The sequence below is a fragment of the Agelaius phoeniceus genome, chromosome 5 (assembly GCF_051311805.1).
Source record: "Agelaius phoeniceus isolate bAgePho1 chromosome 5, bAgePho1.hap1, whole genome shotgun sequence".
Taxonomy (NCBI): domain Eukaryota; kingdom Metazoa; phylum Chordata; class Aves; order Passeriformes; family Icteridae; genus Agelaius; species Agelaius phoeniceus.
Genome location: NC_135269.1, coordinates 32,752,808 through 32,767,351, shown reverse-complemented (window position 1 = coordinate 32,767,351; position 14,544 = coordinate 32,752,808). Strand labels below are relative to the sequence as shown.

The 14,544-nt window shown below is 34.7% G+C and overlaps 1 protein-coding gene across 9 annotated transcripts in view; it reads left to right on the top strand.

Moving 5' to 3' along the window:
- LRRIQ1 (leucine rich repeats and IQ motif containing 1) overlaps positions 1-14,544 on the top strand; it is a 103,300-nt gene that overhangs the window by 49,367 nt on the left and 39,389 nt on the right. For all 9 annotated transcript variants that reach the window (XR_013182404.1, XR_013182403.1, XM_077178773.1 and 6 more), the window contains 4 exons: positions 3,163-3,252; positions 3,958-4,082; positions 4,694-4,789; positions 5,119-5,204. Coding sequence is in view for 7 of the 9 variants with exons in the window: in XM_077178773.1 (XP_077034888.1) it covers positions 3,163-3,252; positions 3,958-4,082; positions 4,694-4,789; positions 5,119-5,204 (397 nt within the window). In the remaining 2 variants the exon portion in view is untranslated. The remainder of the gene's footprint in view (positions 1-3,162; positions 3,253-3,957; positions 4,083-4,693; positions 4,790-5,118; positions 5,205-14,544) is intronic.

Sequence of the window (14,544 nt, the reverse complement as noted above, 5' to 3'; positions counted from 1 at the left end):
TGGAAATAAAGTATAGAGGATACAAAAGCATAAAAGATACCTTCAGGTGGACTAATATGTGTTAAATAAACTGTGTATGATTTACACATATGAGTAAAGCCACATTGTATACTACATATTAAGAAAATTACTTCATTTGGCTTTAGAAATAAATACAAGTATAGCACACCTATAGCTGTTTGTATAGACCATACAGTCAAAACCTGACATTTTATTTGCTTTGTAATTCATCTCAGATTGTTGTTTTTTAATCTTATTGAACAATATCTGCACAAACAGATCTAGTTTTAAGCCTTAGGTGTTGGTAAATCTGTCATAAACTTTTCATTAGGACTGTATAGAGAAGGTGTGGGCAACTGTTTCTTGAGCTTAGTGCTGTGAAAATGTCCAGTCAAAACATAGTGGGAGTGTTTGAAAATCAATTGTGTTTATTTTTGTGGACAAAACAAACATCAGTGTGGTACAATTTTATGATATGCTGTACATTTATAGGACTAAAAGATGTACTTAATGGTAAATAAGCTGTCTTTTTTTTATTGTTGTGCATATTTATACCTTTGATTCATACTTTTATCTTTTTACTGATATTTCTTTTCAACACTTAGGACACTGAATTACATTTTATAGGCTACAAAAGAAATAAAACCACTAGTTGTACTAAATTAATAAATGGCAAACACTGGGCTAGGAAAATATTAGTGAGACAAGTTTCAATATAAATACTAAGAGTTTAATTGGGTTATGGTACAACTATAAAGCAAAAGGATTCAATCAATGTACTGCTAAGTGATCCTTGTTCCAAAAAATTGGCTACATCTTTGGAGTGTTATTTGTCTTTGGGATTATTTGTTTTGGTTTCGTTGTTTGTTTGTTTGTTTGTTTGGGGGGTTGTTAAGTTTGGGGGTTTTTTGGGGTTTTTTTGTTGGTTTTTTTTTTTTTTACAAAATATTTCATCAGAGAAGTAAAAATTTAACTAGCCAGCATGATGGCTTGGCCTGAAATTTGATATTAGAGCTTGGATAATATTCACTGTTCCTGGAAGACCTTTAAGTACTCAGGTCAATAATGGACACATCACTGTGCACATGGATTAAGTTGGCTGATATTTAAATTATGCAAGAAATGGAAATCTACCTCTCTCCAACCTGTATTGATTCTTTTGCAAATAAAGGAGGAAGAAAATTTTCCAAAGTTTGCTATTTTCATATACCTGTATATACCAGCACTGTTGACTGGATTGTAGGCCCAGTCTTGAAAAATAAGTGAAAAATTCTCATCTGAAGAATTAAAAATATGATTTGCATAGTGCAATTGAGAAGTAAATTTAAAGAGGACAAGGAGGAATAATATCTATTTACAGTGGAAGTTTTCAATCAGAAGTTGTACCTTTTTCATAGCTTTTCTTTTTGACCATTCTGATGGAATTGTTGTAGCTTTTTCTCTGCTGAGATATGAACTTGTCAGTCTTCTATGTTCAAATAGTACCAATGTCACATATTTAATTTATCACCTCTGGGATTTGATTTACTACAGTCTGCTTTCTGGATTTTTTTTTTAATGACAATTGTGTGAATCAACCACTCGGTGGTTATCAGCATAAGAGTAATCACATTACTGAGGAGAGATAAATTAGTGGGTTGTTGATAACTGTTAAATTTAAAGAATGTGATACATTTTATTTGTTGCATGTCTCTGCAGTTTATTTATATAGATTTCTTAAGATACACAACTTCCCAAGAGAGGAGGTCTATTAAAATGGATAATGATATGTATTTATCATGAATTGCAATGTTAAGGAGTGGAAGAGTGGTTATCTGTTAATAATGAGGGCATAGAATTTTTCCAGATTTATTAAGTAAAGGAATGAAACCCAAAACATACCGTAATCAAATAACAGGGAATTCCAGAATCAGAGAATCAATCAGATGTAGGAATTCATCCCTTTTAACACATGAAAATAAAATCAAACATTATTTTTCAAATCTTGGTCAGAATGGAAGCAAAAAGAGTGGTCTTAGAGCCACCAAATCATGTGACCAATACCTGAACTAACCCTTCAAAATACCTGGAATATGATTCTTTTGCCTCCCAGAATTTGAAAGGCCTTGGAAGATCTTGTTCACCAATCTAAAGCTGTACAAAGTCCTGTTTTCACAAACTACACAGTAAGGTATCCAAACTTAGGATCATTTCTCAGGGTCAGAAATCAGTAAAATCTGAAATATTTTATGAATGGGAGAAAGATAGTCCAGTTTTATAAGTAGATATTTCCTAAAGAATGAACCCCAGGCTCTTTGCTGTTGAAGTAAGAAGAACCTGAATGACTGAGCCCTGTAAGTCAAGCCAAATTCTTCAGTGGTATTTACTTACTGTGTGGGTGTGATGTGATTCTCTAACTTATCAGAATATATTGAAAAAACATCATAAAAAACCTCAAGGACCTATAAGAAAATCAAGTCACATACAGCTTGGGTTTGAAACAAAGTCTAGAGTTTATTTTTATGAAAGGAAACTAAATTCTACCTTAAAGTGCTAAGAACATCAGTTAGCAACTAAGTCTGGCACCCTTCTTTATTCCAGCAATTATTTCAGTTTCCCATTTAATCCATTACATCAGAAATAAAACTACATGATTGAAGCATATAGCATTATATAGCATTTACTTTTTAACCCCAAATTTCAATGAAAATTACTCACCACTTCAGTTCAACAAAAACAAGTTTGACAGAATCGGGCACCTACATCCAGGACATAAAATAGTCAGAAACAGCACACAAAGCTCTTCGTATTCCTTATGCCTTTAAGTATCTTAGGTCTGTATTTTTTCAAAGTTTGGCAGTCTTTTATAATAACTTGGGTTTACTAACAAAGTTGGCAAAAAATTACAGTAATTTGAGAAAGAGGGGTTGCATCTTATGCAAAACCAAAACCCAAAAAGGACCTCTACAACCTACAAATATTGTTGATTTGTTTAAAATAAAACAGTACACCACAGCATCTCCAAAGGTGCTTTTAGTCTGATTGTTCTGCAGGTGGCAGTTCTGATGTACAACTTGAAAAGATGTACAAAGTATGTAAGACAATTTAAAAGAGACTTTGCAAGAGTTATCAAATCTAAACTGATTTTATCAGTTCACTATTTGACTTTGCTCATTCATGCAGGCTGCATTGGAGAAGGAATGGCTAACTCTAGATTCCACCCGTTTCCCTTCAAAAACACTCCTGCTTTCAAACCAGCTGCACTGGCCAAAGGTAACATGTCACAGAAACAACTTAGTCTTCAGTCTTAATTCATTCTTTAAGGATATGCTATTGTGAGGTGATTAATATGACAATTTAGTGACTTAAAAACACAATTACTTTTAGAAGTCTCAGACTTCCTCCTCATCTCCAGATGCAATTTTTCTTTTAGGTTTTCTTTCATTTGCTTATTTTTTCTTTATTTTGGATTTATTTCAACACTTTACTTCACAGTAGCAGAAAAAAAGATGATGTGCTTCATCTGCACATTTGGCAATGGATTAAAAATTGCTAGTTGACAAACTACTTTAAAAATACTAAGATCTGCATTATATGACAACAGCTGAATGTTTTCAGAACAGCTAAAGGTCATCGAACTGTAATGTCTGCTAGATAAACTTTGAAGTTTTGGCTTTTTGTTTTTGTAGAGCTTTGTATTCTTATTACAAGCATAGTATTACTAATGTTTTGTTTCCTACAATTAAGAGAAAAGAGTCTTAAAAATGTATAATTTATTGTATTTGGGGATATATGAAACTAAAGTCCCCTTTTTGTCCTATTCAGTTAGTTGAAAGTAAGGCCTGTAATGGGCATATCCCCATTAAGAATCCTTTTAGTTATAGTGATAAACTCTGCAAATCCTAGTGCAGATTTTCCTGCATATTTTAAACTCAAACTGATGGGGACAATCAGCTGCATTCCTTTTCTTTCTCTTAGAAGTTTTCTAGGCCTTCAGATTCCAGTGAGCATTCAAATAGTTTGCCATTAGCACCACAAGAAGTTTGGCAGTGTGCTAACAGACCACATTCATACTCAGCAGAAAAATTCCGTTTTCATAGCAGGTAAGTTAAATTATATTGTTTTAAACTGTATTTAGTTCATTTGGATTTGACAAAAATAAAAAGGAGAAGAAGAAGCTATTTTCTGATGCTACTTTTTTGTCACTTTTTGTCAATGTCATGTTACTGTAGTTAAAATGTATTTACTTTCTAAAACCAAATGTATTAAATTTGGTTGTTATTTTTCATTGACTACTATAATTAGGAATATAAGAATATATATATGTAGTTTTATTTATTTAGGTTTGACTATAAATTATAAAACTTCTATTTTTTCACATATGTTATGAAATAGATGTTGAAATAGAGATCTTTAAGACTAGATAAAGATTAAAAGGGATTTCTTAAACAGCTGCATTCTATGAAAGGACTGAAATATGCTTCAAGTAATTGAAATGTAAACATTTCAAATTGATGGCAGACTTTTATTACTCTCCAAGATAAAACCTTCATGGAGTATTAAAATGGATTTTTTTGGTATCATTTCCAAGCTTCAAAAGTGCCTTTAAAACACACAAACAAGTTGCAGAATAAAAAAGGCTGCAAAATAGTGTAATCCCAGACCCTTTCTTATTTACTTACTTTTCAGTACAGCTCTTATACTTTGTTTCCAGGGCAGGGAAGGAAACAATGTCACAGCTTTCTAACTGTAAAGAAAAAAAGGAGGTTTTATTTGTGTCAGAAAAAGAAGAGAAAATATCAGAAGAATGGTATGTTAAGCTCTTTTATTTACACAGTGACTTCCAAGAATAGGTATTGTATAGTTGGCTGTTGTTGCTTACTCTTTTTTAAGTGCCACTTTTGAAGAATCTCTGTTTTCTACCAAAGTAAAAATTATTGTAATTATTTTTGTGTCTAGGAAACTATCTTAATAAGTTGCAATAATGTTAAGATAGGAATTGCAGCTATCTCTGTAACTCAGTACTGTGGATCAGTACTACACACCAGTATTCTTTTTGAAAAGTGTATTATACAATAATATGCAGCTGGTGTAACATAATACATGTGAAATATTTAGTAAGCTATTTTCTTCCCTTAGGGGTTTTAAGGATATTTCTACTGCACAGCTAATGCTGAAGAGGGCCCATAAAATGAAACCTAAAAAGTACAGTAATAAAAGTTTAGGTAAGTCAACAGTTAAAATAATGGTTATATTGATGTAATTTTTCCATTCTTAAAATACTATTTCTCTTTCAAAAACTTTGCTTGTACAACATTAAACATTAATTTGAATAAAGGTGGAGTCTGATTCAGTAAAAACAACACAGTTTAAATCAGCATATTTAGATTTTAAAAATATTCTACTGGATTTTGAAGTTGAATATTTGACAGCTATGGTAAGCAGAAATTTTATTTCTTCCTGTTCATGTATCTCGTCTTCTAGATGCAGAATTTGTATTTCTGCATTTTGTGTTTCTTGTATTTTCTTCTTGAGAAAATCTAAGATTAAAAATTTTGACTTACGCAAGAACTATTTATGAAAACAACAGTTTGATATATTTGAAAGTACATCATTAAATTTTTAAAATTATATATTTACTGTGGAAATAGATAACACTTATCCAGCTTCTCATCCAATTGTGTTCTGCTTCTTCTCAGATACTTCTAATGTCAATGAACCTTTCTTAGAGGTTGTTAATATGAGATGCTAGTAGAAATGTTGCTGAAATATATTAATAAACATATTAGTCAAATACTGATAGTACAAGAAACATTTAAGACCTTAGGTGACAATAGGACCTAACACTAAATGGTATTTAGAAAATGCACCCTTATTTACTTATATTTTGTATCACAAGCAACACTCTTCTGCATAACTTTGCAAAACTCTTCTGTATTAAGTGTTGAAAATATTGAAAGATGTTTTGCTTTTTGAAGGGAAAAAAAACCAGCCTACAGATATATCTAGATAACATTTTTTTTCTGTAATTTTTTTCTGCTTTAAATATCAAAACTATGACTAAGACTAAATAGGATAACAATTATCTATAATTTTAAAAAATAATAAAAAGGATAGGTGAAAAAAAGACATGTAATCTGCAAATCATGCTTTGTGGAAATGAGAGTATATGGATAAGAAGTTAAAGTTAATATTTTGAAATCTTCATAGCTTCCCATGGTGCCCTGCCATCTTACCTTATTAAAAAAAAAAAGAAGTAATAAGTGTCTGGTGTGCAGCTCAGGTTTTTTTTATATATTCCATTTTTGGGCCTCTCTATAATTTTTCAATGAATGAAACTTATTAAGTTATATCTTCTTTTCTCCATATGCTGTCTGTCTTATGTTAGTAATTAATTCAGTCAGTGATGTTGGATTGAGCATATCAAATTTGCTGTCCTATTTTTGTTGTAGTTCTAATGGATTTCATGGGTATGTTTATGTTCACTTTGTTCAGATTATTCAACATGATGTATGGGTGTTGAGCTTTTTAATGTAGTGCTTGGAATATTCTCAAAGTACATTGCTAGTTTTAAAAAAAATTGAAAAACCTTTTGCCCAATGTTTTTATAGTTTCAAATTTTCTCCTCTTGACACATAGAATTTTTTTATCTTTCTGACTATTACATCAAGCACAAAAATAACCTGTGTATATAATTTGCCTGTATGAGTTTCTCTGTCAGTCATTAAAATCACAGGGTTTTTTCAGATGAATGGAAAGCATAGTTTCCAGTATCAAAAAATGTGGCTGAAAATATTTCACTCCATCCCTTTTCAGTAAAAAGGTTATCTAGCTGACTATTCTTTCTCATACAGCACACTTACTGGTTCCTTCCTTGGTCTGTAAGGAAATTATTAATGGAAATTGATAATGGAAATTATCGATCAAAACAAGTATTTTCCTTTTTAATTGATCTTAAAGCTATGATCTTATACTAAAAAAAAATTATCCTGATCAAATATTCTCCAAGTGAAAAGAATCTCTACATATATAATTATGTTTTCCATCAGGTACATTCTCTGAAAGAGGAGAGAGTAAATCAGGGTCTTTTTGAGGGTCTGGTGGAAGTGAGGGACTTTTCAGCATTTAAATTAGAGTGGATACACCTTATCCTGAGGCTAGCCAGCTCCAGATCAGGACACTGTAACCAGACCCATTAGGCTGCCAGTATCTTTCCTAGTTCTCTGTGTGGTACAGCTCGTGCTAGGTTACTTTTAGCAATTTCAGTGTAACTGGGGAGAGACAGTTCACACACTGAAGCAATTGCTTTGAGTTTAACCCCACTGAAGCAGGAATTACAAAAGATATTTGATAATATTGATATTCAAAAGCAGATTGAAATTCATCTGAATAAGTAGATGTCAACATTGTCTTTTAATGTTCCCATAGAAGTTACCATCCTATTGCCTTCATCTCCGCTGAAATGAAGTTCATTTATCTTGTACTTAGTGATATGCATATGGAGAGTTGTAGGATTTCAGTTTAGCAATACTATTTCTGTTCTTTCTTTTGAATTTCCAGGTCTTCAGTGTTATAATTACAACTGTTTCCTTTTTAGATTTCTAATTGAAAGTAGCTGAAGTATGCTAACTACAAGAAAATAAGTTTGTTGAGATGAACATTCTTACTCACTAGAAAGTAGGCAACCAGCAGCCACTTAGAAATAGGAATTATAAGGTATAAAGAAGCAATTTTTGATGTTATACCTACTTACACATCTGACTTAGAAGTAAAACTTCAAGCTTTGAGAAAATGCAAAGCAACAACAACTCTAAAGATTCTAGATACAAATAAATTATAAGCTCTTCGCATTAAACCTGTAGCTTTTATGTTGAGATTGCAGTATAATCCCAAACATCTTTTCTATGCTATTGATCATTAGGTGTAAAGATCTCATTACTTGCAGGTAATGATAAGGTAATGATGCATCCTATTGGAACAAATTAGCTATCAGAGTATGTTGTCTGGTTCCATATGCTGTCAAAGTCCTTTGTCTTAGACATGAGATTAACAAATGCAAAGTGTTAAATCAGTTTGCATTATCAGAAAGTTATACAGTTGCTTTTTAATATTTTCAAGACATCTGCTCTGTTGGAACCTGGACTGGACAGCCTTGAACATCTTTGATCCTTAATATATTCAGGTGTGGAAATTTATTCCTTTTTATTTTCTTATAAAACACTTGTCTTCTGCTAGTGCAGCAGTGATGGTATCCATTTGATAATTATAGTCCACATCTGAGTTAGTCATCTACATTGTTTTATGGAAAGAAATTTCCTCTTAAAACGTGATTCAAAACCAGGCTATTTGAGTCTCACTGTAAAAGCACTTATAGTTCTCCACTGCCTAGGCTCAAGTACAAAGTTAAACTCTAGATATGTAGAAGTAACTGAGAAGTATCTTATCTCATTTGTCTCGCCACATATCTTCTCAGTAAAGAAAAAAGTATGGCAAATACTAGCAAGTGCACTGGATTTGTATTGTATTGCAAGGGAGAGAGAGCTTAAAGTAGCATAGCCTTATCATCAGGGCTTGGAACACAAGCCGTATGAAGAACGACTGAGGGAGCTGGGGTTGTTCAGCCTGGAGAAAAGGAGACTCAGAGGTGACCTTATCACTCTCTTCAGCTTCCTGAAGGGTGACTGTGGTGAGCTGGGGGTCGGTCTCTTTCTCCGGGCACCAACAGACAGAACAAGAGGACACAGTCTCAAACTGCGCCAAGGGAGATACAGGCTAGAATTAAGGAGGAAGTTTTTCACAGAAAGAGTGGTCAAATACTGGAATCATCTACCCAGGGAGGTGGTGGAGTCACCATCCCTGGATGTGTTTAAAAAAAGACTGGATGTGGCACTTGGTGCCATGATCTAGTTGAGGGGTTAGAACATGGGTTGGACTCGATGATCTTAAAGGCCTCTTCCAACCTAGAAATTCTGTGGTTCTGTGATTCTGTGAGTGATTCAGGCAAGACTTATATTGCAGCAGACCAGTCCCACCAGCTAATGGCCTTAAGGCCTGTATGCCCTAACCCACTGATGTTATGTATGCTTGTTTAATGTTGTTGAAGAAAGTTATACCCTGCATTTTACTGATATGAAATGTATGCTGTGTCTGCTTCAACTGTTTTTACTATATATTAAGATAATACAAAAAGTGTGGGCAAGAAACCAGAATATTTGAAGCCAAGTAAAACTGGAATAATGTCAGAAATATTCCTGTTAACCTGGGTGCATAATATTCTATAGAGATTCTAATTCAAAATCTAAATACAGCAGTCGTTTTTGCACCTCACAGTGCTGTGACTCATAAAAATCTTAGCTTCCTAAAGATGTCTTGGCACAATAGTACCACATTTCTTGCTTAACTTGGAATTTCCCTCATCCTGTGGATTTTATATTAGCCTCTCTGTTAACTTCTTTTTCTTCTAAGATGGCTGAAAGCTTGTCTCTCCTACACTGGTGTATTACTTCTTGCTTAATCTTTTCCTCTTGAGAAAAAGTTCTCTTATCAGTGGATCAGGCCCAGACAGCATGAGTTTAGAAAAAGCAGGTCCTGCTTTGTGGCCAGCCTGATCTCATTTTATGACCAGGTGACTCACCTGCTGGATGAGGAAAAGGTTGTGGATGTTTTTTACCTGGACTTCAGTAAAGCCTTTGATACTTTCTCCCAGAGCATTCTCCTGGAGAAGCTGGCTTGGACAGGTGCACTCTTTGCTGGGTTAAAAACTGTCTGGATGGCCAGGCCCACAGAGCAGTAGTGAATGGTGCTCCATCCAGTTGGCAGCTGGTTGCTAGTGGGGTTCCCCAGAGCTCAGTCTTGGGGCTGGACCTCTTCCATCTCTTAATCGATGATCATGGGTGGGGGTGCAGAATCAAAGGCAGTCTCAGTAAATTTGCTTAGATGACACTAAATTTATCTGCTAGAGGGCAGAAAGGCTCTGCAGAGGGATCTGGACATGCTGGATTGATGGGCCAAGGCCAGTTGCATGAGGTTCTACAAGGGTGCTGAAGTGCTGGGTCCTGCACTTGGATCACAACAACTCCAGGCAGTGCTGCAGGTTTAGGAAACAGTGACTGGAGAGCAGCCCAAAGGAAAAGGACCTGGGGATACTCATTGACAGCAGCTGAACATGAGCCAGCTGTGCCCAGGTGGCCGAGAAGGCCAATGGCATCCTGGCCTGGATCAGCAATAGTGTGGCCAGCAGGAGCAGGGCAGGGATTGTGTCCCTGTACTTGGCACAGGTGAGGCCACACCTTGAGTCCTGTCTCTGGTTCTGGGCCCTTCACTGCAAGAAGGACATTGAGGTGCTGGAGAATGCCCAGAGAAGGGCAACAAGGCTGGGGAAGGGTCTGGAGCACAAGTCCTGTGAGGAGTGGCTGAGGGAGCTGGGACTGTTTAGCCTGGAGGAGAGGAACCTTAGGGGAGACCTCACTGCTCTGCACAACTGCCTGAAAGGAGGATGTAGCCAGGTGGGCATTGGTCTCTTCTCCCAAGCAACCAACATCAGAACAGGAGGAAATGGCCTCAAGCAGTGCCAGGAGAGGTTCAGGAAGATTTTTTTTCACTGGAAGTGTAGTTAAGCATTGGAACAGGCTGCCCAGGGAGATGGTAGAGTCACCATCCCTGGAAGTGTTCAGGAAATGACTGGATATGGTGCTTAGTGCTGTGCTTTAGTTGGCATGGTGATGTTTAGTCAAACGTTGTACTTATGATCTTGGAGGTCTTTTCCAACCTTAATGGTTCTAGGATTCTATGGTAATACTTGATGCCACATAGGTAGGAAAAAAAATTTAAAAAAGTAAAAAGCAGCTGAAGTGGACCTTGATCACTAGAATCAGAACACAATGATAAAGATATTTCATAGATGTCAGCCAATATTTTTCATTTGAGTTTAGAATTTTAAACAGCAATTCAATACTAGTTAAAAAATGAAATAAAAACCAGTAAAAGACTCAACCCACTTTCCTCAAATACACAACCCCAAAACAGATAATTCGTCTTAACAGTCAGAATGAAATTTGTGGCATATTATTGTTCCTTATTACACATTACATGAATGACTATTGATCTACATTTTCTTAGTAACTGAAAAAAAGCTACTTTTGTTGTGATTGTCAGTTCTGCATAGAAGTATCTTCTGAGAACTCCAACCATGGATGAGTTTGAGTTCTAATTGCTATGCCATTATGGAACAAAATCTGGTCTTTCTTCCAAATGAATTTACAGTATAGATAAGCGTCTGTTGCTGTGTACAACTTTGTCTTATCATCTCTTTAAAGTTGTCACATTATGTTTTCCTAATTACAGGTATTGCACAACAAAAAATAATGGCATATATTTTAATTTTTCAGTTTCATGTATTAACAAGAAGCTTAGGAATGTGGTGTCAGATCAGGCAGTAACTACTCCTTCCATATTATCTCCATAACATATCTTGTGTTTGTCCAGCTTAACTTCGCTATTTGGAGGCAGCCAAGGAATGTACATTAAATTACCTCCCTGGTTTCTAGATTGAGAGCACAGATCATCATCTGATAAGCGGCATTTAAATGAGTATGCCCGAATCCAGGAAGATATTTCTATGATTTTGAACTATTGGACTCTTTCACAGTTCTCTGTGTGAAATCTAAAACATTTGATTGCTCATCATCAAAGCATACATGCAGTTCATTTCCCTAGCTCACTCAGAGACTGAAAAGCACTAGTATTATGAAGTAATCTATGTAATATTGCTTACATTTGGGACTAGATAAAGAAAAGGACTCATTTTTAATAACAGAAGAGCTGTAGGCAATGGTTGAGGTGATCCAGGTATGTACAAATTCAAGTAGTCTGGCACTGTTAAATCCATGTAGATTCTTTAAGTTATTTTGCAAAGATTCAAAGATAAATCTTCTGATGGAAATCTCTTAGAAGAACAATTTCCATTATTTGCCCTTCTTCCCAGTTCATGGAAGACTTTGCTGTTGATATCTTTGTGCACAAATAAAAGTTTGAGAGATTGAACTTGGGAGTAATAACTCTGAGTGACTTCACCAAAAATCTTTACTATAGGTTAACTTTGGACTTGGTGCTTTCATAGAATTGGGTGGGAAAGATGATATTTTTTAAAACATTTTGGAGCAATGTCAATAAACCCACATAGGAAAAAATATATTATTTCAGGAATTATTTTAAATTAATCAAAATTAGTTTGGAAATTTTCAATTGCATTTTGTCTTAAGAAGTTTTATATGATTTTCTCGATTTCTCTTTGGTCTTTTATTGAAGAAAGACACTGGTTTTTGTAAGTAGCATAAAGCTGGACGAAGTTAGAAATCTTTTTTGTCAACGCTGTATGCTAGATGTTGGAAAATTTGCAGTTATAAAAAATTGTATTTGTACATTTTTATCTGTGTGCAGGATATGGATGTCCATGTATCTTAGAGCTATACCTCAGACAATAATAATTCATGCTTAAAATATTTTTAATAACTTCTATTATCTAAAATTTCAAGGAGAACTTTTAAAGTATAGTGTAATACAATTTCAAGGTATTTTAGTCACAAGTCTTACTGTGATTCACTATCCCAAAAATTTGCTACCCTGATGAACACCAGTCTGATACAAATTTTTTTTAGTTGGAAGGCTACTTTATCCATTTATACAGAGTGAAAGGATCTACAAACCTGGCAATACAGTTTGTAAATTAACTTATCCTATTATCAGAATCATTCTAATAATCCACCTTTGAAACTAATGGACCTAATCATTATTTATTTTGCTTCTTGGATAGTTTCATTGAATTTAGCTAGTGAAAATGAGTTAAAATTTCTCTAAATATGACATCCTCTGGGTTAATCTGAAAGCTATAATCATCCTACAACCACATGAGAGAGTCTCTTAGCCTCTGGGTTAATCTGAAAGCTATAATCATCCTACAACCACATGAGAGAGTCTCTTAGCCAATTTGAGATAACAAATTGTAAGGTAACACTGATTCTGCTTTGAGAAGAAGGCATGACCTAATTTACTCCCTCCCCACATGCCACCATGCCTTCAACAGTCAAGTGTGCTGCTTTGTGAGAGGTTAGCACCATTAAGAACATTCTGTCAACCACATGCTGCTGCAGTGTGGGCTGACCAAGAGCACTGTAACATCTTAACGTGTTTTGCCAATGCATTGTCTCTTAGAGCACCACACCCCATTAGAGATCTTCTCCAGGCTTGTAATTGATCTTCCCATTCTCTGGGAAAAAGCTGGGCTCTTAGGATCCCTTTATGTACCGTTAGTTTGTAATTGAAGTGTCTACTACTGCTGTAGACGGCTAGTCAAAACCACATTTACAAATTGTTGTTAAAATTCATAAGTTGCTCACCATCTTAACAGGATATTCTGGTCATTCAGAAATAAGAAAACTGACAAACAAGAAAGATATTTACTTTGCTGCAGTACTGTCATGGTCTTACAAACTCTTTCACTAAACACTAATAAGATCAAGTAAGGGACTCAAAATGAAGCGCGAGACGTAACTAGTAATTTCAATGTATTATGTCTGAATGCTCTTTGAGTCCTTCTATAACCTGTTTTTCTGCTCTGTCTGCTCTGGCAGTGTCTCACATATTCATTTTTGCTACATGCAAATTCTTTGAGAAAATTTAGATTGCCATTTCTACTTTCTTGATAAGCTCCATTGCTTTTTTTCTCCTCGTTACTAATTTCTACCCTTTTCAAACAGTTTTTAGTCATCTTTGTAGACAAGCTTCTTCTGCCTCATTGTTTCTCATATATTTCTGAGAGTGGATCTATCTGTTTGGGCTACTGTGTTGTTGTTAAACATATTTCTTTTATCTTTTCTTTGGCATTCTGTGAATCATAGTACCTTGCTCCACGGCACACCTACAGAGCTCTTTATACTTTGCTCATCATTGTGTGTCTGCTTTTGTTTCTACATTCTTTTCAGTCCCTATTTTCTTTAGTATTATCACTGGTTTATTCTGCATTGTGCCCACAATTTTCACATTCCTTCTGATGCACTGTTTCCCTTAAACTCTGACTTTCCTCTTATGCCTAGCAAAAAATTCTTCCTTCAAATTGTAAATAACATGTGAAAATCATTTCTCCCAACTTGTGTGGTTTTGCATCAGTGTAGCTTTTGTTAATTAAACTCTTTTTTTTTGCCAGTCTAGGAACATGTCTTATACGATTTATATGCAATTATCTGCTCATCTTTACCTCTTTGCAAACTTTTAAAAGTAACAGTTAATAAGATTTCATACTTCAGCATGTGGACTTCTGGGGTATTTTTTAATTTCAATGTTTTAATTTCAATTAGGATGGAAGATGGAGGAAGACTAGGTTATTATCTAAAAGCCTAACCTCAAAAAATAAGCTGGCCCCTGTTAACATTTTTTAGGTGTAAATGTCTTAATTTAGATTGCTGAATCATTCTGACCCAAAGCTCTTAGAAACACTGCTTGATATGTACTCTGTTAATATTTCTGCTTTAATTTCAAGCTTAAAATCCAGATTTTTAAAAAATAATTTCT